The sequence below is a fragment of the Bos grunniens genome, chromosome 2 (assembly GCF_055505025.1).
Source record: "Bos grunniens cultivar Pamir isolate PY7600 chromosome 2, Bosgru_T2T1.0, whole genome shotgun sequence".
NCBI classification, from domain to species: Eukaryota; Metazoa; Chordata; class Mammalia; order Artiodactyla; family Bovidae; genus Bos; species Bos grunniens.
This window is the reverse complement of record NC_141166.1, coordinates 21,170,246-21,190,874: the sequence shown is the minus strand read 5'-3', so window position 1 is coordinate 21,190,874 and position 20,629 is coordinate 21,170,246. Positions and strand designations below refer to the sequence as shown.

General features: G+C 45.3%; 1 protein-coding gene across 12 annotated transcripts in view; it reads left to right on the top strand.

Moving 5' to 3' along the window:
- Positions 1-14,081: 14,081 nt before the first annotated feature.
- Positions 14,082-20,629, top strand: part of AGFG1 (ArfGAP with FG repeats 1) — a 74,461-nt gene continuing 67,913 nt past the window's right edge. For 11 of the 12 annotated variants that reach the window (XM_086337687.1, XM_086337680.1, XM_086337669.1 and 8 more), the window contains exon 1: positions 14,082-14,372. Coding sequence is in view for 10 of the 12 variants with exons in the window: in XM_086337680.1 (XP_086193806.1) it covers positions 14,206-14,372 (167 nt within the window). In the remaining 2 variants the exon portion in view is untranslated. The remainder of the gene's footprint in view (positions 14,373-20,629) is intronic. The other variant, XM_086337682.1, reaches the window with a different exon arrangement.

Genomic DNA, 20,629 nt, shown 5'->3' with positions numbered 1-20,629 from the left:
GAGAACAATACCGTATCCAGGAAGTTCATAAGCACTCAGGAAAGAGTAAAATACATAAATGAAAAGGAGAGCAAGTTTAAGGAGATGGAGGATTGGGGTGTGTATGTGTGGGAGGCAGGTTGCCACGTTAAATAGGGTCATCCAGATAGGCCCTGTTGAGAAAGTGAGATGGAGAGAGGTGGGTGAGTTTGCCAGTTATCTGCCTTAAAAACAGAGGCAGCAGCTAGAGTAAAGGCCCCATGCAGGAGCCTGGCGTCTACCCAAGGAGGCGAGAGGTGAGAATGGCCGGGCAGAGAGAGAAAGAGGCAGAGCCTTGTAGCAAGGGAGGACGAAGGTGGGGGCAGGCATTACAGGACCCGGAGTAGCAATATGCTGGGTGCAACTTCCTGTTTAAAAAAGGACCTCCTTGTATCTGGTGGAGAATGGACAGCAGAGAGCGAGGTAGGTGTGGAAGCAGGGAGACCAAAGGATTTCTTAAAGTGACATCAGAAAATATTAAAAACCCTCTTGGTTTACATCAGACTCAAAAATAGAAAACCAAAGACAAGCACACCAGGACCTCCTGCTCAGTCCCTTTCTTGCAGAGAGAGCTTGCCCACCCTCTCATCACAGGCGGCAACATGCCTAGCACATGGCTTCTTCCACTTGCAAGAAGCATGAGACATAAGTTAACTTGGTTTTTCCCTTTGGGGAAAGCACTGCTGTATCACACAAGACGAGTCATCAAGTCAAGGGGCACTGAGGCAGATACAAGGTTGGAACGTTCCAGAAGTAGTTCTGGACTGCATGGTGATGCAAGCAAAGAACAAAGGCAAGAACGGGGCCCTGCATTGGGCTCTACTCTCAATGCATCTAATTGATGTCATAGACACAGAGCTCCTATTGGATATTTACAGTGACGAGGCGTAAAACCCCACACTGCACCTCACCTTCTCATTGTCTTTGAACTTTCTGATGCGGCTTAGATTTGTGTCAGTCTACTTGTTTCTTCTCCAAAATCTAGCATTAGGGATGTCGTGGAGAGAAAGGGAGAGAGAGAGATTGATCACTGATACAAAAGAGGGTTTTGAAATCAAGACACAAGACCTGTGGCAATAACAGTTTTAAAGAACTGACTATGTTAACAAGCACGCATGTGAGCTCAGTTGTGTCTCACCCTTTTATGACACCATGGACTATAGCCTGCTAGGCTCCTCTGTCCAAGGGATTCTCCAAACTAGAATACTGGAGTGGGTTGCCATTTCCTCCTCCGGGGGAACCTCCCAACCCAGAGATCAAATCCACATCTCTTGCATTTCCTATGTTGGCAGGCAGTATCTTTAACCACTGAGTCATCTGGGGAGCCCTATGTAAACATAAGCAAGGATTCTTAGGGCTCTCAATCATTTCAAAGGACTGAGAATGTAGGAGAACAGCTATTAGGAAAAAAATCCTAGGGGAGACTTCTGCCCTAGAAATAAGAGATCCCTAGGCCTCTGCTGAGCCGAGTAAAGCCATCAGAAAGTTTAAATGGGATGACAGGGAAATCCGTCATCACAGTTCAGGTCAGTTCTGTCGCTTAGTCATGTTCGACTCTTTGCGACCCCATGGACTGCAGCATGCCAGGCCTCCCTGTCCATCACCAACTGTCGGAGTTTACTCAAACTCATGTCCATTGAGTCGGTGATGCCACCCAACCATCTCATCCTCTGTCATTCCCTTTTCCTCCTGCCTTCAATCTTTCCCAGCATCAGGGTCTTTTCCAATAAGTCAGTTCTTTGCATCAGGTGGCCATAGTATTAGAATTTCAGCTTCAGCATCAGTCCTTCCAGTGAATATTCCATCATCACAAGAGACTAGGAACAACATTGGAAGGTCATTTAGCCAGAGGATGGCATATAGGTTGCAGACCTCATTGCCAGCTGGGAGGAACTGAGCTGTGAAGGACTCTAGGGCTACACCTGGTATCAGTTTAGAAATAGTACAATGAGGGCAAATGATGTCTGCCTGGGGCTAAGGAGGCAGGAATGGTGTGTGCCCAGACAACATATTTAATGTTCCTGACCAGCCTCTTGCCTCCATAACTGTCTACATTCAAATCATCTTAGATAGATGAGATGCTATTCTATTTTTGAAGAGGCTTGCAGAGGACAATATATAAACTTCTTTTAGAAATGCAAAGATAGTTACTTAGAATAAAATTCCCTTGTGTTATCTAAAGATTTGCTGCTTTAAAGTTCTTTTGTCTTGGCCTTGCTGGAAATTGGAGAAGTGCCATGTCCGAGGAACCTACTGCAGTGTCCTGGCCACAATCTGCGTGGAGACCTTGGACTCTCTCCCCTGCCTTCAACCATCGGCTCCTGCGATCTGGGGCTTCCTTCCCACAATGTGTTGTTCACCACCTTGGTCCCCCACCTGTTGACACAGGGGTCCCCTGAGAGAGTCTCAGGGAGGCGGTGGGTCACAGGGAATCTAGATTCTTGTCCTGGGTCTGCCACCAACTCCTTCTGAGACATTTTTTGCTTTATGTTTCAGAGTCTGATTTTTCTCATCTGTGAAATGAGGGGGACTTTAACCTGGGCACAAGGACCGGCCTGAGATTCTTGTGGATATGCTTGGGGCACAGTTCAGGGAAGGGGACTGGCATTTTTATCAGGTCCTCAAAAGGGGGCTGTAACCCCCAAACCCTTAAGAAGTAAGGAGCTTTCTAAAATTCTTTCCACATGAAACTTTTGTCTGTGAAGATCCCTTTTCATGTAACTGATAACTATATATATGCTCACAGCTGGAAGATGAGGCCCACAAGCACTCTTCAAATGGCAACTTCCGGTTCTTACAGAGCATGGACTCATATTAATATTAAATAGACCCATTTTAGTCACATCTGTGGAAGATGACTCAAGTAGACAAAAGTGTAACCTGCATAAGAAAGAGGAAGTAGGGTTGTTAAAATGACCCTTGAGGGCATGAGAATTATGAAAAAGGAGACACTGGGACTTCCCTGGCGATCCAGTGGTTAAGACTCTGCAGTTCCTTTGCAGGGGACCTGGGTTTGATACCCGGTCGGGGAACTAAGATCCCACATGCTGTGTGGTGGTGGTGGAGGCAGTGCTAAAAAAATGAAAAAGGAGGCATTGTTCCAGAGGATTCTTTTGTCTCTCAATGGTTGTCATTCACAGGCAGTGCTCATGGGAGACACAGGAGAGGGTTCCCTGGGAGAGGCAACTCAGCTCTCTTCATCCTGAAGGTGGTCCAGCCGCCCGGCTCCAATCTAGGCTGCAGAATGCAGTAAGGACAGTTTAGCCACCTTGGCCATATGCTGTTGTCAACTAGATGAAATATGCCAGACTCATGGGAAAAGGCCTGGAAAGGTAATAAAATGACCCTCTGGCGGGAGAAGGGACATAGAAGGGGGGATGGGGGGGCGTGTGCCTTAGGGTAACGGGGGATTTACCGGCTGATTTCATTTCCTACAGCTGATATGACAGATGTCCACAAGCTGGAAGGTTGAAAACACCAGGAATTTATTCTCTCACAGTTCTGGAGGCTAAAAGTCCACAATGGTGGTGTCATAGGGCGGTGCTCCCTCCAGAGTCTCTGGGGAAGGATCCTTCCTGCTTCTTCCAGTTTCCTGGGGGTCCTGGGTCTTCCTTGGCTTTCATTGCTCTGTCCTCTGCCTCTCTCATCATGTGGCCTTCTTCCCAAAGTGATCCCATGTCTTCTTTACTAACTGATCACATCTTCAAAGACCCTAATTCTAAATAAGATCACACCCTGAGGTCCTGGGTGAATGGGGGACATTATTCAACCCATGACGCTAGCACTGTCTGAAGTTCTTTTTTAAAAAATGAGTCTGTATCTGTGTTTTATTTAGCATATTGAAAAACAAAAGGAAACAACAACAACAAAGGGTGTTGTCAGAAGCCACACACACACACACACACACACACGCATGCATTTACTCCTTTATTCCGGCTGGATTGTAGTGGAGGTGGTTGATGGGAAGACAGAGAAATATACTAATAATAGCTAACACTTGTGGAGTGCTCATTATTTGCCAGACACTATCCTAAGTGCTTTGTTTGTTTATTGTTCTGTTTTAGAAGGATCCCTTTCATTAGTTTTGGAAATAAACATAAGATTAACCACCCCAGATTAAGTTAACAAATTTGGAGAAACAGGGGCAAACGGTGATAGTCAAAGTGTTAGTTGCTCAGTGGTATCCAACTCTTTGAGACCCCATGGACTGTAGCCCACCAGACACCTCTGTCCATGGGATTCTCCAGGCAAGAATACAGGAGTGCTTCCCATTTCCTGCTCCAGGGGATTTTCCTGACCCAGGGATTGAACTTGGGTCTCTTTAATTGCAGGAAATACTTAACGGACTGAGCCACAAGGGAAGCCCTGGGGGGCAAATGGTAGGTACCATAAACAACGGGATGAGTTCCTTATTTCCCTTTAAGTGCTGTCCTCCAGGACACACATTGGCCATGCTGCTGACCTTGAGCACATGGGTCAGCTGACCACTGCAGGACCCCAGCATGCTCTGAGGGCAGCATTTAAATTTGAATGTTTAAATTTAGCTATGAATCCACTCTTTCTCCTTTTTTAGTAGGTAGCAAATTAAAACTTATCTCCTTGTGCAAGGAGTTCAGAACATATATCATGTAGCTGCAAGCACTCAATTTAGTTTTCCTGAGGTGGGCTGCGGGGAGGACAAGTTGCATTAATTTTTGGGGTCCAGTGAAAAATGAAAAATGTGGGACCTCTTCTTTAAAAAATAAGGGAAGAAGTGCTTTTTGTATACTGAATCACCTAATCTTCATAGCAACCTTAGGAAGTAGGTGATACTATCATTTCCATCTTACAGAAAATAAAAAAGAAAACTGAAGCATGGAAGACTTAAGTTCCTTATGTAAGCTCCCAGGGGAGACCCAGGATTGGAATCCAGACGGTGTGACTCAGTAGCTGTGCTCACAGCTGCCCTGTTGTCCTGTCTGTCTATGAGCAGACAGACATAGGAGACAGAGGTCTGACTAAAGCAGCCTATCACCACTTCCTAAACACAAAGAGACCCACATCCTCCCCTCCCCCCTCCAAATACAACAACAATAATAAATGAGCATGTCATTTCCATGGTTAGATGAGTTTGGGACACTTCATCTGCAGAATCCATTGAACTGGATGTTGTCAGATAGTTAGAACAAATAAAGACTAGCATGAAAGTGTTAGTTGTTCCTTGCGACCCCAGGGACTATAGCCTGTCAGGCTCCTCTGTCAATGGAATTCTCCAGGCAAGAATTCTGGCCATTCCCTTCTCCAGGGGATCTTCCCAACCCAGGGTTCAAACCCAGGTGTCCTGCATTGCAGGTGGATTCTTTATTGTCTGAGCCACCAGAAAAGTCCAAGACTGAGTGATATACAGATGTGCATGAGCATCACCGACTGCCTTGCCAACCACACAGACCACAAGTGATTTCAACCAATCAGAGTGCAGCGTCACAATGGTCAAAGTAGCCACGTACCCAAGGGGGTTCAATTACAGTGGCTTCTAGCAAATTTTAGCTAAACCGCAGTTGCAGTTGACTTGTACATTACAAGCAACACACACTGAGCAAAGAAAACTGGAATTAGCAGGCATCTTTAAAATACCGGAGAAGAATGAGTGGAGTGCTTACATTTGAATGTCAGGTCCCCTACTGAGTCTTTTTTCTTATTTGAGCCTTACCTTTGCCAAATGCTATGACCTTCTGAATCATTGCTGGCCCCAGGGCTGGAAGGGTGACTGTTAATAAAGCAGTAGGTTATCTTTATGGTAAAAATGGCTACAGGCTTGTTCCTGTAAACCTGCTCCAGGGGTTCCCCCACTTCTGAAGTGGACTCTGCTCTGTGACTCTCTGCACATTCTGTAAGGACAAATCTATACTTCATCAACTACCTGAATGAATATTGGGGACATTTTCACCGGGGGAAGTTTGGTGTCTAACTTTCCAGGTAATTTCCCTCATCTGAATAACTTGAGTGAAAACAGGTCCAAGCACACAGCCTGACGCTCTGGGGGTGGTGTGACATCCTCGGGCTATACCAGCCCGGTTGTGTTCCAGGGTGTTTATACCCCTGAAGGCCAGATCAAGACCAAAGAAGCACATATTCCTGTCTCTTCCTGCTCTCATGTAGGGCTGGGTCTGACTGACAAGAGCACCTAACAGATAGCACAGTGCTGACTGCAGACACTAAATCATGGGTTCTGAAGTCACCCCACCACTGATCTTTAAATCTCAGCTCCATCACTTCCCAGTTGTAAGACCTTGGCATGGGCCTTGACTCGGGAGCCTTAGTTTCTTCATTTGTAAAATGGACATGTCTGTATGTCTTTATGTCTGTAGCCTACCGCTGAAGGCTGGTGTGAGAATTCATGGAGTCACTCCACAGAGCATGCTTTGCCTAGCATCTCATGCTTAGTCCCAGAAAACATTTGTCATCATTCCTGGGCATCAACAGTGGAATTCTGTGTGATCGCTTCACTTTTCAGGGGCTGAGTTGTGATGGCCACCTCAGTTAGCTGGGCTCAAGAGAGCTTCTTTGTGCTCAGTTCACCCCGTGTTGAACCATCACCTGTTCTGCAGGCATTTGGTGAAAAAAAAGAAAAGGTGGGGGGAGATGAGTGTTTTCGGAGACCCGCGTGTGCAATATCTGCATCTGAGCCCATCCAAACAGATGGCTGCTGGTAGGGTCCATAATCCTTTTGGGCAGCCCTACAAGCCATGCTGGGGTTTCTTTTCTGAAACCAGAGCAGGTTTCTCTCCCCACAGGAGCCCCATTCTTCCCCCCGAACCAGAAGGGAAGGTCCCCTTTCTCTTTTCAGCATCGGGCAAGAACAACGTTCCATTGACGACGTGAATGGAACGTTTCTTACCCGGGACGCTCTCCCTGCTGTAGACGCGGGGCCCTTTCCTCTGTCCCTTGGCTTCCAAAGACGATGACTCACGTTCTCTTTAGGCAGCCCAGGGGCCCTGATTCCAGTAAAAACTGACAAAGGGAGGGGGGCTGCTTGGTCTCAGGGTCTCTATACCAGGCTGTTTGACCTGTGGTTTTTTTTAAATTAATTTTTATTGGCGTATAGTTGCTTTACAATGTGTTAGTTGCTACTGTATAGCAGAGTGAATCAGTTATACATACACAGATACTCTTTTATAGATTCTTTTCCCATTAAATCATCACAAAATATTGAGCAGAGTTTCCTGTGCTATATAGTAGGTCCTTATTAGTTATCTCTTTTATATATAGTAGTGTGGATATATCATCCCAATCTCCCAACTTATTTCCTTCCCTTTCCCCCTTGGTAACCATAGGTTTGTTTTCTACATCTGTGACTCTATTTCTGTTGTAAATACGTTCATTTGTACCGTATTTTTGGATTCCACTTATAAGCAGTATCACATGATATTTGTCCTGTGATTTCTGACAGGTGCACGTCCTAGAGCTTTCCCTGCCTCATGGACCTCCGGGCCTGCCCAAACATCCAGCAGCATCCTCTTCACACTATATTCCTTTACCTTGCTTCATTTAGAATTAGAACACTTAGCATCACCTGGTGCATTTCCATTATCATGGATACAGTCTGGTCTCTGTTGCATGGGACCACATCTTCCAGGAGAGTAGAGACTCTCTTTTTTATTGCTGAGTTCCCAGCATCCAGCATAATGCCTGGTACACAGTAGGTGCTCAAAAAATACTGCTTGAATGAACAAACAGATGGATGAATGCAAGCTGAAAGCCACTTCTGGTTTCCCTCTAACAGCCAGAAAGTGCCTTTCTGACAAATGGATGATTAGAATCTAGTTGAATTTTTCTGGGCTTCCAGCATGACCTGAGGTTAGATCAGTCAATGGACCGGCACGGTCCTTCTGTGGTCTGGCAAGCTAGGGACACCACGTTTAGCAGCTGGTCCCTGCTCTCCGAGCAGACACCATTCAGCTGGGTGCCTCGAGACAAAACTCGCAAAGGCCACAGTAAGATGAATCCAGGTAGAGAAGTACAGCTTTGATGGTGGTGGGGACTGCTTGGGGGCAGGTCTGCGGGGAGCAGGAGGCCAGGTGACCGAGTGCCTGTTCGCCCCACAGCATCGGCCCTTCAGGTGTGCGGTTTCCTGGCGCTCTTGTGCAGAGTGTACCCAGAAACCACGCTGATGTTTCCAGGAAGTACACACCAACTGCTTGTTCTCTGTAGGTTCTTTCCTTCTTCCCTTTCTATCTCACTGTTTCTTGCAAATTAAAAAGCAAGTCAGGAAGCAATGTTAAAAATAATCAAACCACAGCTAAGGGAAAGAGCTAGCAAAAGAAGAAAAGGGGAAAAAAAAACCCACAAAAAACCAAGCTGAGTATTATTCCACAGTGCTTCACATCCAGGCCCCGAGACTGCTCATTCTGTGAGACCTTCGGGGGCCTGGGGGAGTTAATGGGCCCATGTGACTTGCCTCTGCCATTACTTAAATGGGCCATAAAGGTTAGCATTGGCTCCCTGGTCACAAACTGGAAAAAGTCACGCTCTGGGGAAGGAAGAATGCTAATAAAAAGAGAAAACCCACAGCTCCAGTTTCCTACCTTGGAAAGGCTCCTAACTTATCAGGTTAACTCCTCTCCATAAGCAAAATCAGCTCCAGGCATCAAGGGGTCCTGAGCAGAAGGAAGATCTGAAGACCCCAAGCATGAGAAGTGGGGTCCCCAATAACCCCAACTCACTAGCCTACCACGGGGGTGCCTTGAGGGAGGATTGGGAGAGTTTCTGAGAGGCTCTGTGCTTCAGGTTTTGAGGCTGGGCAGGGGGCAGTCAAGGGTCTGGGGGCTTGGAAAGAGAAGGAGATTCATTTCAGAGGGGGGTCATGGCCATTTCAAATTTTTCAAGGTTTCCAGTATATGAAAACAGATGTCAAAACAGGGCCACTGTGGCATATTTTTAAATACTTACACTCAACAGATTAGCCCTTTTAATATACAAGCAAACGAGCCAACTGTGTTATTCACAGGCTAAATCCAGGACTTATTAAAAGTAGGAATTCAGAGAGTGCTGTAGGTGGCAAAGATGCACACAGGCCGTGTGTGTCTCGGGCAACATCTTTCTATTCCGTCAGCGGATCTCGTTGACACTGCGGGCAACTCAGTGATGGATGCTGTCAATATTCTCTTGTCGCAGAACACAGGCTCTAAAACACTCAGGCTCACCAGTTGAGTATGCTGGCTTTGTTGCCCCATGGAGCGTGGCATCTTAGTTCCCTAACTAGGGATTGGACTCGCGTCTCCTGTGTTGGAAGGAGGACTCTTAACCACCGGACTGCCAGAGAGGCCCCTGTCAATAGTCTAAATTTGAGTCTTTCACATAAAAGTGGGGGGACTCTCCTCTCCTCACTCAAGTACTTCCAGCGATCAAACCACGGCTGTTACATTTGCTACTGTTTGTCCTGCTTTGCTCTCAAGAAGACACAGATGGGCCTCCTCTCCGGGCCCTGCCTACAGGCCCCGAGGGTGGGGTGGCCAAGGATGAGTTGGCAGCCTGGTCGCTGGCTCCATGGGGCCTCTCCAAACACCAGGGTTTGTTCAGGACATTTTCTCTGAGTCACCCCTGGTGATAAGCACAGGCAGGAGCCTCTAAGCAAGTCAGGTTTTTAGATTCGTATTCTTGGAGGTTTGATTTCAGAATTTGCAAGTTCCGTAACAAACCTTTAGCAGCTTTGACAGAACTGTAGTCATTCTGGGAGCCAAAGCAGCAGAGACAACAATAAATAGAAGGCGGACCCAGAGGGAAGCTTTATTCTTTGATTGCATTTTTTCAACCAATATTTATTGAGCCGCTTCAAAGGGCTGTGCCCCATGCCAAGGGCCGCCGAAACAGTGGTGAGCAAACACAGACCTGGTCCTGATGAAGCCCACTGTGTAGTGGGGAGGGTTGGGGGGTAGTGGGGTTACCCGATCTGAAAAACATAAAGCCGCTGCAGTAGCAAGTGCTCTAAAGGAGAGGTGCATGCGTACTGCTAAGTTGCTTCAGTTGTGTCCAGCTCTTTGTGACCTTATGCACTTGTGTGGCCCTTGCGATAAACCTTGCGCTTGTGTGTGCTCAGTTGCTTCAGTCGTGTCTGACTCTTTGCAACTATGGCCCGCCAGGCTCCTCGGTCCATGAGGATCCACCAGGTAAGAATACTGGAGTGGGTTGCCATGCCTGCCTCCAGGGGATCTTCCTGACCCAGGGATCGAACCCACATCTCTTGCATCTCTTGTACTGCAGGCGGATTCTTTACCGCTGAGCCACTGGGGAAGCCCTGGAATGAACCTTTCTCTGCTCCAAACTCTGACTTTTTAGTTTGTTTGGCCTCACTGTGTGTTGGGTGAAAGAACTCGGGTTGGACCACAAGGCTTCTGGGTTTCTTAGGGTCTTTATCTTCCTAGCAATGGGAAGTCTCTGAAAGGCAGGGAGAGGAGACTGAGAATGCCAGAATCATTTTTGCATTGGGAAAGATCACTGGCTGCAGAGCTAACTTTTCTGAAGGTAACTTCTGTGCAAATCCAATAAGCAGAATCAGTATTCAGTTACTAGAAGTAGAAGCTGGCACCTTGCATCTGGATCTGGGTTTGAATTCAGCCTCATGCTTCATTTCTGGCCTTGGGTACGCCGGCACTTCACAGCCTCAGCTTCCTCATATATGAGATAGGGACAAAAATACCTCCTTTTGTTGTGATAGTCAAGACAAATAAATAAATAGCCTTGCCTTATACACCACAAATTCTCCTTGGGATCTGAGAGAGTAGAAACCTACTTTGATATTATATGGGAGATTAAAAAAGCTAAAATTCAGCAGGTCATACGGACTTTCAGCTTCATTTGGAGAAAACACTTTGGACGTCACCTGAACTTCACCTTCCTAAAGAATGACAGTCTGGAAATACCGACTCCTGATTCTTTAAACAACAACAACAACAACAACACAACAACAACAACACCACAACAACCACTTATTAAACTGTTTATACAAGGGGCTGCAGTCACGCCTTCTGATTTTGGCATTTATTAGATGTTAGACCATGGAGAGATGAACAATCAGAAAACATACAAACAAGTGAGCATTACAAATATAGAAACAAGGAAGCCACTGGCTGTGGGTTGAATGCATTTGTTAGTGATGAGTAAGAGATGGCTGGGTGTCACACTTGGTCACAGGGGGGCTGTGAAGCCTTCTGTCTTGGTCAGTCCAGGACTGGACATTTCAGTACTCTCCTCTCCTAGACAGCCAAGGATCCAGTTGCCTTGGCGTTCCAGCTGATGTTAAGTCAACAGTCTTGTCAAAAAGACTCCGAAGTCAACTTTCTAAGGCTCCCCCTCACTCATGAAGAGACAACGTGAGCTCCAAGGAGGATGTGAAATATATCAAATACATTTAAAAATTCTTGAGTTTGTAATGACACGGAAAAAAACATTGCTCACCATTGCAAGGTGTTAGGAAACCAATACATTATTTTGAAAGTTTGTGAATAAACAGAAGGAATCAAACAGTCACCCTGCCTTTCTGACATGAACTGTGCTAAACAGTGGCTAAGGGCCAGTTTTTCTTTATAAAAAACATTTTCTTTCAGCTGATACGTGAAGAAGGAACAACAGAGTTAGACTGTTACCATTTTGTAAACTGTAACGGATTAATAAATCTAGACACTAATCATCAAGGGCTATCAATGTCAAAAAAGACAGAAAGATATTCCCCTCTTCCTCCTCCGCCCATTATGTACCTCCTGATGGAAGAACACAAAGATAAAATTTGGCCAAAATTAAAAAAAAATTGAACTGGATACAAGTGAATTAGACCCAAGAATGCATTTCTTAGGAAACAGAGGATAGAGAAAAATGTTAAATGACATAGACAATGGTAAATGACATGACCATTAATTGAAAGGAAAAAAGGAGATAGTGGGGACTTCTTTGTGGTCCAGTGGTTAAGACTCTAAGCCTTCACTGCAGGGGTCAAGGGTCCAATCAAAGGTCAGGAAAGTAGGATTCTGCATGGTGCAGCCAATAAAATAACATAAAATTTAAAAAAAAAAAAAAAGGAGATGTAGGGGTAACCATAGACTAAAAGAGATTTTACAATATGAGACACATTACTCAATTGCGAGGTGGGGATTCAAATAAACTGTAAAAAAAATTTTTTTTAAACATTGATAATTGGAACTTTGAACTCTGATGGGATATATGAGGATTTTAAGGAATTATTAATTTTTTACATGTGCTGATGGCATTGTAAAAGTGTTACTCCCTCAGTTGTGTCCCTCTTTTTTCGAGCCCATGGACTGTAGTCCACCAGGCTCCTCTGTCCATGGAATTCTCCAGGCCAGAATACTCGAGTGGGTAACCATTCCCATCTCCAGGGGAGCTTCCCAACCCATGGATGGAACCTGGGTCTCCTGCACTGCAGGTGGATTCTTCACTGTCTGAGTCACGAGTCGAGCCTAAGTTAAAAATTCATTGGCCAATCCAAAATCTGTCAATCCTTTTCTTTTACTATTAAACACATTATTATTACTAGTAATATGAAGTCTCATTTGGTCGACTTGTCCAGTCACTTTCACTGGAGATCTGGAGGCTAGCCTTGGCAATAGGAAACCTGGATTCTAATCTTACTTTCCTATTCACTGGCTGAGGGACTCTGGACTCTCTGGGTCTTCCTGGATACTCCCTGGGGAAACGAGGGACAAGAATGATTTTTAACATCCTGCTGGCTGTGGATTCCTGGAGTGATTAAGAGATTTGAGTTCTGCAGTCTGACTGTCTGGGCCAACCCATGTATATCCAAGGGTAAATTTACTTAATCCTCTAGAGTGTTGGCTTCCCGATTGTAAGAACCATAAGGCTTACCCTTAAGGGATCTTGTGAAGATTAAGTGAGATACATAATGCACTCATTCCATAAATACTAAGCACCCAGCCTGCAGCTCTAGGGGATGGAGCAGAGAAGAAAACAGTGGGGTCCAGGTTATTTGGAGCCTTAAAGGGAGATCCCAGGGAAAACACAGTAAACACTAAAGAAGGAGTAGGATTTTATTTACTTTATAACAGTGGGTCAAAGGTGGGGGTCTCTGATAAGATTAAGGGAGTGAGCAGGGCTTGCTTTCCCTTAATCTCTTCTAGAGTAGCAGGAACAGGATTTTAAATAGCCAGAACTATGAAGAAAACACAGCACAGCCATTTCACTGCGGGTGATTTTCCTGAACGTGGAAATTTTCAGGTGGAAATGTTGCAGATCCTCCGGGCTGCAATATTAAGTAGGTTGATTGGGCTTACAGAAGTTGCCTGCAGTGGGCGCATGGATAACAGCCTCCCACGTGTAGCAGTGGTTCTCAGCCAGGTGGATTTCACCTCCCTCTACCATGACTCCACATTTAGCAACCTCAGGGAATTTTCGGTTGCCACAGCAACATGGCATGGGGTGGGGAGGTCATTCTGGCATCTAGTGGGTCAAGGCCAGAGATGACGTTCAATATCCTACACGGCACAGGGCAGTCTCCACACCAAGAAATCATCTAGTCCAAAATGCCAACAGAGGCATAGCGGAGAAACCCTGCTATAGAGTGTACAGCCCCGGCAAGGGTTCCTGACTCAAGAGGGAGCTTACTGTGTTCGGGATCCAAATGGAAATCCCGTGTGGCTGAGTAGATTAGGATGAAGTGAGAGAGGCAACCTGGGCTAGACGGATGGAGAGCTGTTTAGGACACAGGGTGATGAACTCTGAATTATCCCCAAAGCACTGGGCAGCCCTTGAACCCCTTCAGGCAGGGGGAGGAAGGCAACCCAACTAATGCGCTTTGCCTGCAAGTGCGGCCGCAGTAACTCCTCCCGGCCAGCAGAGGGCGCGAGCCGACACTTGGCCTCCGGCCGCCCGGGGCGGGCCTCTTCTTGCCGTCCCCGCTTCCTCGTCTTTTCCCCTCAGGAGAAGTCGGGAAGGCGGCGGCGGCGGTTGTCCCACGACCGTCGGGCCGGTTCGCGTGGCCCGTCAGCCCTCGCTCCGCAGCGTGTCCGCCTCGCGCTCAGCCCGGTCGAGTCGAGCCGCAGCGGCCCGGGTCCGGCGCGGGCGGCGCGCGCTGACGGAGGGCGGCGGCCGCGGCCAGGGCGGCCGGTGGGACCGCAGGGTCCCCGGCGCAGCGCCGCCCGGCTCCCGGCCCTGCCGGCCTCCTCGCTCGGCGCCGCGGCCATGGCGGCCAGCGCGAAGCGGAAGCAGGAGGAGAAGCACTTGAAGATGCTGCGGGACATGACCGGCCTCCCGCACAACCGAAAGTGCTTCGACTGCGACCAGCGCGGCCCCACCTACGTGAACATGACGGTCGGCTCCTTCGTCTGTACCTCCTGCTCCGGCAGTCTGTGAGTGCGGGGCGGCCGGGCGGGCGGCCGGCCCTTCCTCGGGCGTGGGGAGCGGTTGGCCGCGCGGGGGGCCTCACGCGGCTCGGGACCATGGGCCGGGATGCGCTGGGCCCGCGAGGCCGGGGATGCGCTTTCGGTTTTCGCCGGGCGAGGGTCCAGGCCCGGCGCGGGGGTGGGTAGCCTTGGTGGCTGGGGTGTGGGCGGGGTCGGGGTCGGGAGAGGGCGCCCGGGGTGAGCATCTCTGGTCCCCGCGGAGCCGGCGCCTGCCCGCCTCCCTCGGGCCTCCGCTAGCCCGGGAGCGCAGACCCGATGGAGCTGCAGTGGGAGGACGGGAGGAGGCTGGGAGGGCCTCGCGGGTCCTTTGTGTGCCCCGCCTCTCGGCCGGGGCGCGGCGGTCCCTAGCGAGGCACCTGCTGGGCCCCCGGTAGAGGGGTGGTGGGTAAGGCTGGGGTGGGAGAGAGAGCAGGGACGCTTAGCATGTTTGTTTGTTTTTTTTTTCTCTTGGATCCAGAGTTCCTAGGACACTGAGAAAGCCAGCACTTAGAAATAGTAGCGGGGTTAAAATGTTTTGATGGCAGAGATGGGAATCCCAAGGGAAAAGTTGAGGGGAGGGGAGAGGGTCCGTGTTTAATTGCGGGAGAAGGAGGCAGAGAAAGCAGGCGTGAGATTGTGGGACTTCAGCTTTATGACCCAAAGAGAGCCTTGAAGAGTTGGGGTAAAGTTTTAAATGGAAGTAAGGGACTGACTAGGAGCTGTGTCATTGTCCATATGGTGGTGGTGATATCTGTAAGATTTCCCCATCAATACCCAAGTGTCCTGTCGTGTACACAGAAACGAGAAGAGATGGAGGACAGTATTGTTTCAGGAAAAGGGAGACTGCCGTCTTGAATTACTGGAATGGTTTGCATTTGTTCCTCTTTTCTTCATTAAGCTGTTTTTTTTCTATTAAGATGTTTGTTGCTGAGATAGAAGGTTTTTCTTTCTTTTTTTTTTTTTTTTTGAGAGTTTATAGTTGATTCTGGAACTAAGTTGTTTTTATACACTAAATTATCTTGTAGTAAGTTACCAACGAAGAGGTGATTACTAAATGGTCTTAAAACCTTTGTTATGTCAAACATCTACTCAAATTCTTTCTCTCGTTCCATTCTTTGAAATCAATTATTTGGTCTCCCCCTTCCCCTCCAGAAACTTTGTAAGATTTATCTTGAGGCAAAGTGTATAATATGTGAGAAAACTTGATTTTTTTTTTTTTTTGGAAAATGTAAGGCATGCCCAGTTATGTACGATTTTTCATCTTCCTAAGTTGGGCAAAGATGTCTCCCATGATGATTATTTCTTTAACATATTTATTGGGTGCCTACTAGGTTCTCTGTAAAGCCTTGGGGAGTGCTGATGAATAGAGCAAGGTCTTTTGTTCTCTTGGTGCTTACATTCTTGTTGGGGAGATGGTAACATAGTAAGTAATCAAGTGAGAAAAATGTCAGGGGCAAGAGTGCACTGAAATAGTAAGATAGGAGGAGAGACCTTCTCTGAGAAGTCACTTTTAGATTGTAGGATCAAGAAAGCACTCTGAGAAGTTGATAATTAGTGATGTTGTTGAATTACAACAGAATCCTAGAGCTGGGTAGTGCTTAGGAGATAGTCTGGTTCATTCTTTACATTTACAAATAAAAACTGTGGGCAACTTTGGTTTTAAAACAATGAAGGCTGTAGTCCAGTTTGTTTTGAGGGTAGTACTTGACTTTTTGCATAGTAAGTAGGCTGTGTTTTTACTTAACACAAGGTCCTTTAATACATTTAAAGTATTTGATTTGAAAAAATGTCCAGTCTCATCACTTCATGGCAAATAAATTGGGAAAAACAGGAAACAGTGGCAGATTTTATTTTCTTGGACTCCAAAATCACTGCGGACAGTGACTGCAGCCATAAAATTAAAAGATGCTTGCTCCTTGGAGGAAAAGCTGTGACAAACCTAGACGGCGTATAAAAAAGCAGAGACATCTCTTTGCAGACCAAGGTCCGTATAGTCAAAGCTGTGGTTTTCCCAGTAGTCATTTAGGCATGTGAGAGTTGGATCATAAAGAATTGATGCTTTATGAAGCATTGATGAAGACTTGATGCTTTCAAATTGTGGTGCTGGAGAAGACTCTTGAGAACCCCTTGGACAGCAGGGAGATCAAACTAGTCCATCCTAAAGGATATCAACCCTGAATATTTATTGGAAGGACTGTTGCTGAAGCCCTAATAACTTTGGCCACCTGATGCGAAGAGCCAACTCATTGGAAAAGACCCTGATGCTGGAAAAGATTGAGGGCCGCAGGAGAAGGGGGGCAACAGAGAATGTGAGGTTGGATGGTGTCATCGACTCAATGGACATGAGTTTGAGCAAACTCTAGGAGAGAGTGAAGGACAGGGAAGCCTGGTGTGCTGCAGTCCACAGGATCACAGAGTCAGACGTGACTTAGGGACTGAACAACAGCAATGTATATATTTACTCTTCTGAATTTCTGACTTTTCTGTATCTGTTTATAAGTATGAATTTATTGCCACAAATGTGTAATATGAAGAATTATTTACAAGTTTCTTCCTAGAGTGTTTGCATTTCAGAAACATTATATATGAGAGGCTATCTCATACATGCCAGTTGTTCACTTTAATGGAATTTAATGTGTAACAGATAGGACTCTGTATCTATTTAGTTGTAAGTCTACAAATATTTATTGCTTGGCCTGTTTCGTGTACTATGGGAGGCACTGGTCCTGTTGGGATCCCACTGTATTTCAGGTGCTTACATTCTCAGTATGGAAACAGTTACAATATATTGTAATTTCATTTCTTTGAATGAGCTATCCACGAAATATGTAAATGAATAGGGAAAGCTTCACAGAAGACTTAATGGCTGAGCAAAGACCTTTAAAGATAAGAGCCACATGGCAGTGGCTTTATGTAGTGAAAGAACAAATACTAATGCTTATGAACTGGATAAAGTTGGTTTTGAATCCTGGCTCCACTTATTAGCTGTGTAGTATTGAGAATGTCATTCAGCCTCTATGAGTGTGAATTTTCTCACATTTGAAAGGCAAGGATGAGGTTTACCTTATGCATTTTGGATGTAGGTTAGTTTTCAATATTAGAGATATTGTATGTCTGACATCTCACATGACTCTTGGGATATATATTAATAATAGCTGCCCAGTAGGTGAGAAGCATTATTAACGAAGGGGACAGGACATTCCATGAGTAGGGAACAATGTATGAAAGATGATAAAATGAGAAGCACCCTTATAAAAAAATTTATCGATTTGGATTCTTTAGATTTAACTCAGTGTGACTGAAGTTGGTTTAAGAATATGAGGGGAATGTATTGTTTGTCTTAAAATGAAACTTTATGCTCTGATTTAATGATGTTGCCTAGATTTCCCTCATTCAAAGACGGCTGCTCCCAGTTGCCTTAATTTATATTACTGTTACAACTCTTCCAGAAATTGTGCAATTCATTCTGGATTGGGTTAGGTCATATGATTGCATAGAACCAGTACCCTCATTGGATATGTTGTACGATGATACTATTGGAATAACAAAGATCCCAAATAGAATTCCCAAATCAGAAATGTGGGATCCTTGTGGAGGAAAGACTGGATCCCAGATGAAATGTCTACTCAGAAATTCTGGAAGAACAATAATTCCTGAGGATTTTTTCTTTGAAAAGCAATAATATAGGAAAATACTTAAAGAATAATAGCTATTGAGTTTAATGATAATTATGTCTTTGATATTTAGATGACATGCTGTAATTGAAAGAATATTTATTATGAAGTCAGATTTTAACTCTACCACTAGCTTTGTGACTTGAAAGTGAAAGTTGCTCAGTTGTGTCCAACTCTTTGCAACCCCATGGAGTGACTATACAGTCCATGCAATTCTCCAGGTCAGAATACTGGAGTGGGTAGCCTTGCCCTTCTCCAGGGGATCTTCCCAACCCCGGGATTGAACCCAGGTGTCCTGCATTGCAGGTGGATTCTTTACCAGCTGAGCCACAAGGGAAGCCCAAGAATACTGAAGTGGATAGCCTATCCCTTCTCCAGCGGGTCTTTCTGACCCAAGAATTGAACTGGGGTCTCCTGCATTGCAGGTGGATTCTTTACCAACTGAGCTATCAGGAAAGCCCAGCTTTGTGACTTAGGGCAAAGTATTAAGCAAAGGTAAAGTATTGAGCAAGACCACTGTGTGTGGGTTGGCCTGGATCCATCCCCTCAGCTTCTTTATTTGTGAGAAGAGGATGATAAAATATGCCTTAAGTTTGTTCAAAGGATTAAATGGTACACTTCATTGAATATTAATTGAGCATATATTATTTTTGAGCATGGGGCTAAGCAGGGAATATACATACATGAATTGAGGCATGTTAGCTGCCTTTCAGAAACCTTGATGTGCCTAGAAAATGCTGATACATAATAAATCGTATCTGCTATTATAAGTTAAATAAACAGGGTGACAATATACAGCCTTGACAAACTCCTTTTCCTATTTGGAACCAGTCTGTTGGTCCATGTCCAGTTCTAACTGTTGCTTCCTGACCTGCATACAAATTTCTCAAGAGGCAGGTCAGGTGGTCTGGTATTCCCATCTCTTTCAGAATTTTCCACAGTTTATTGTGATCCACACAGTCAAAGGCTTTGGCATAGTCAATAAAGCAGAAATAGATGTTTTTCTGGAACTCTTTTGCTTTTTCCATGATCCAGCGGATGTTGGCAATTTGATCTCTGGTTCCCCTGCCTTTTCTAAAACCAGCTTGAATATCAGGAAGTTCACAGTTCACGTATTGCTGAAGCCTGTCTTGGAGAATTTTGAGCATTACTTTACTAGCGTGTGAGATGAGTGCAACTGTGTGGTAGTTTGAGCATTCTTTGGCATTGCCTTTCTTTGGGATTGGAATGAAAACTGACTGACTACGGTTTTTCCTGTGGTCATGTATGGATGTGAGAGTTGGACTGTGAAGAAGACTGAGCGCTGAAGAATTGATGCTTTTGAACTGTGGTGTTGGAGAAGACTCTTGAGAGTCCCTTGGACTGCAAGGAGATCCAGCCAGTCCATTCTAAAGGAGATCAGCCCTGGGATTTCTTTGGAAGGACTGATGCTAAAGCTGAAACTCCAGTACTTTGGCCACCTCATGCGCAGAGTTGACTCATTGGAAAAGACTCTGCTGCTGGGAGGGATGGGGGGCAGAAGGAGAAGGGGACGACAGAGGATGAGATGGTTGGATGGCATCACTGACTCGATGGACGAGTCTGAGTGAACTCTGGGAGTTGGTGATGGACAGGGAGGCCTGGCGTGCTGCGATTCATGGGGTCGCAGAGTCAGACACGACTGAGTGACTGATCTGATCTGATCTGCTATTATGAATTTTAAGATAGTCAAATGCCTTTTTATTATTTAGCAGTATCTTTGTTAAATAAATTGAACAAGTATCTTGTTAATATTACTAGACTCAGAGCTGATCTTTTATTTCCTGTTTTTTTTTTCCAGATGATTGCACTCTGTGCTTGTATGATGCTTATTTAAAATATGTAAATGAATTAAGATTGTGAAACTTTAAAATAGACTTCAGATTTAGGTATATTAAACTGTCACTGAGGTAGAAAGGGGGTGTTCTAACAGATTGACTTGTCATTCTTGCTGCTTCTATCTATGGAACTATTCAGACTTATAAATGGCATTCCATTATAGCCAGCATAAAATATCGCCTTCATGTTAACGAACTTATAGTTGATGAAAAGACTAGGTTTAGACCAAATTATTTATTTTGTGGAGATTGTTAGCATTAATTAATTGGTAAATAATATAAGAATTGTTCTATACTTAAAAAATGATTCATTTAGTTTGCAGAGAGAGTTTAGATAAAAATAAAAAATAACATTTGAGAAACATCTAGTCCAGCTGCTTAATACCAGCCCTTTTATGTAGACAGTGCATTTAAACTTGGATTTCACAGGTAGATAAATGTAAACAGATAGTAACCTACACTCAATTTTGTGTGCATTTTGAGTCTTATGATGAATCTTTATTAATAAGAATTTTTACTTTAAAATTAAAGTTGGGCAATTGAAAAGAGGCATTTGTTTTTATATATTCACTAGCATTTGAGTAGATTGAATCAAATACCCTTTTGGACCTCTGTGTATAATATTCAGAACCTCATGGATGTCACAAGTGGCAGTTTACATCTTTGATTCCCTTTTCACTTTTTTTGGTACACT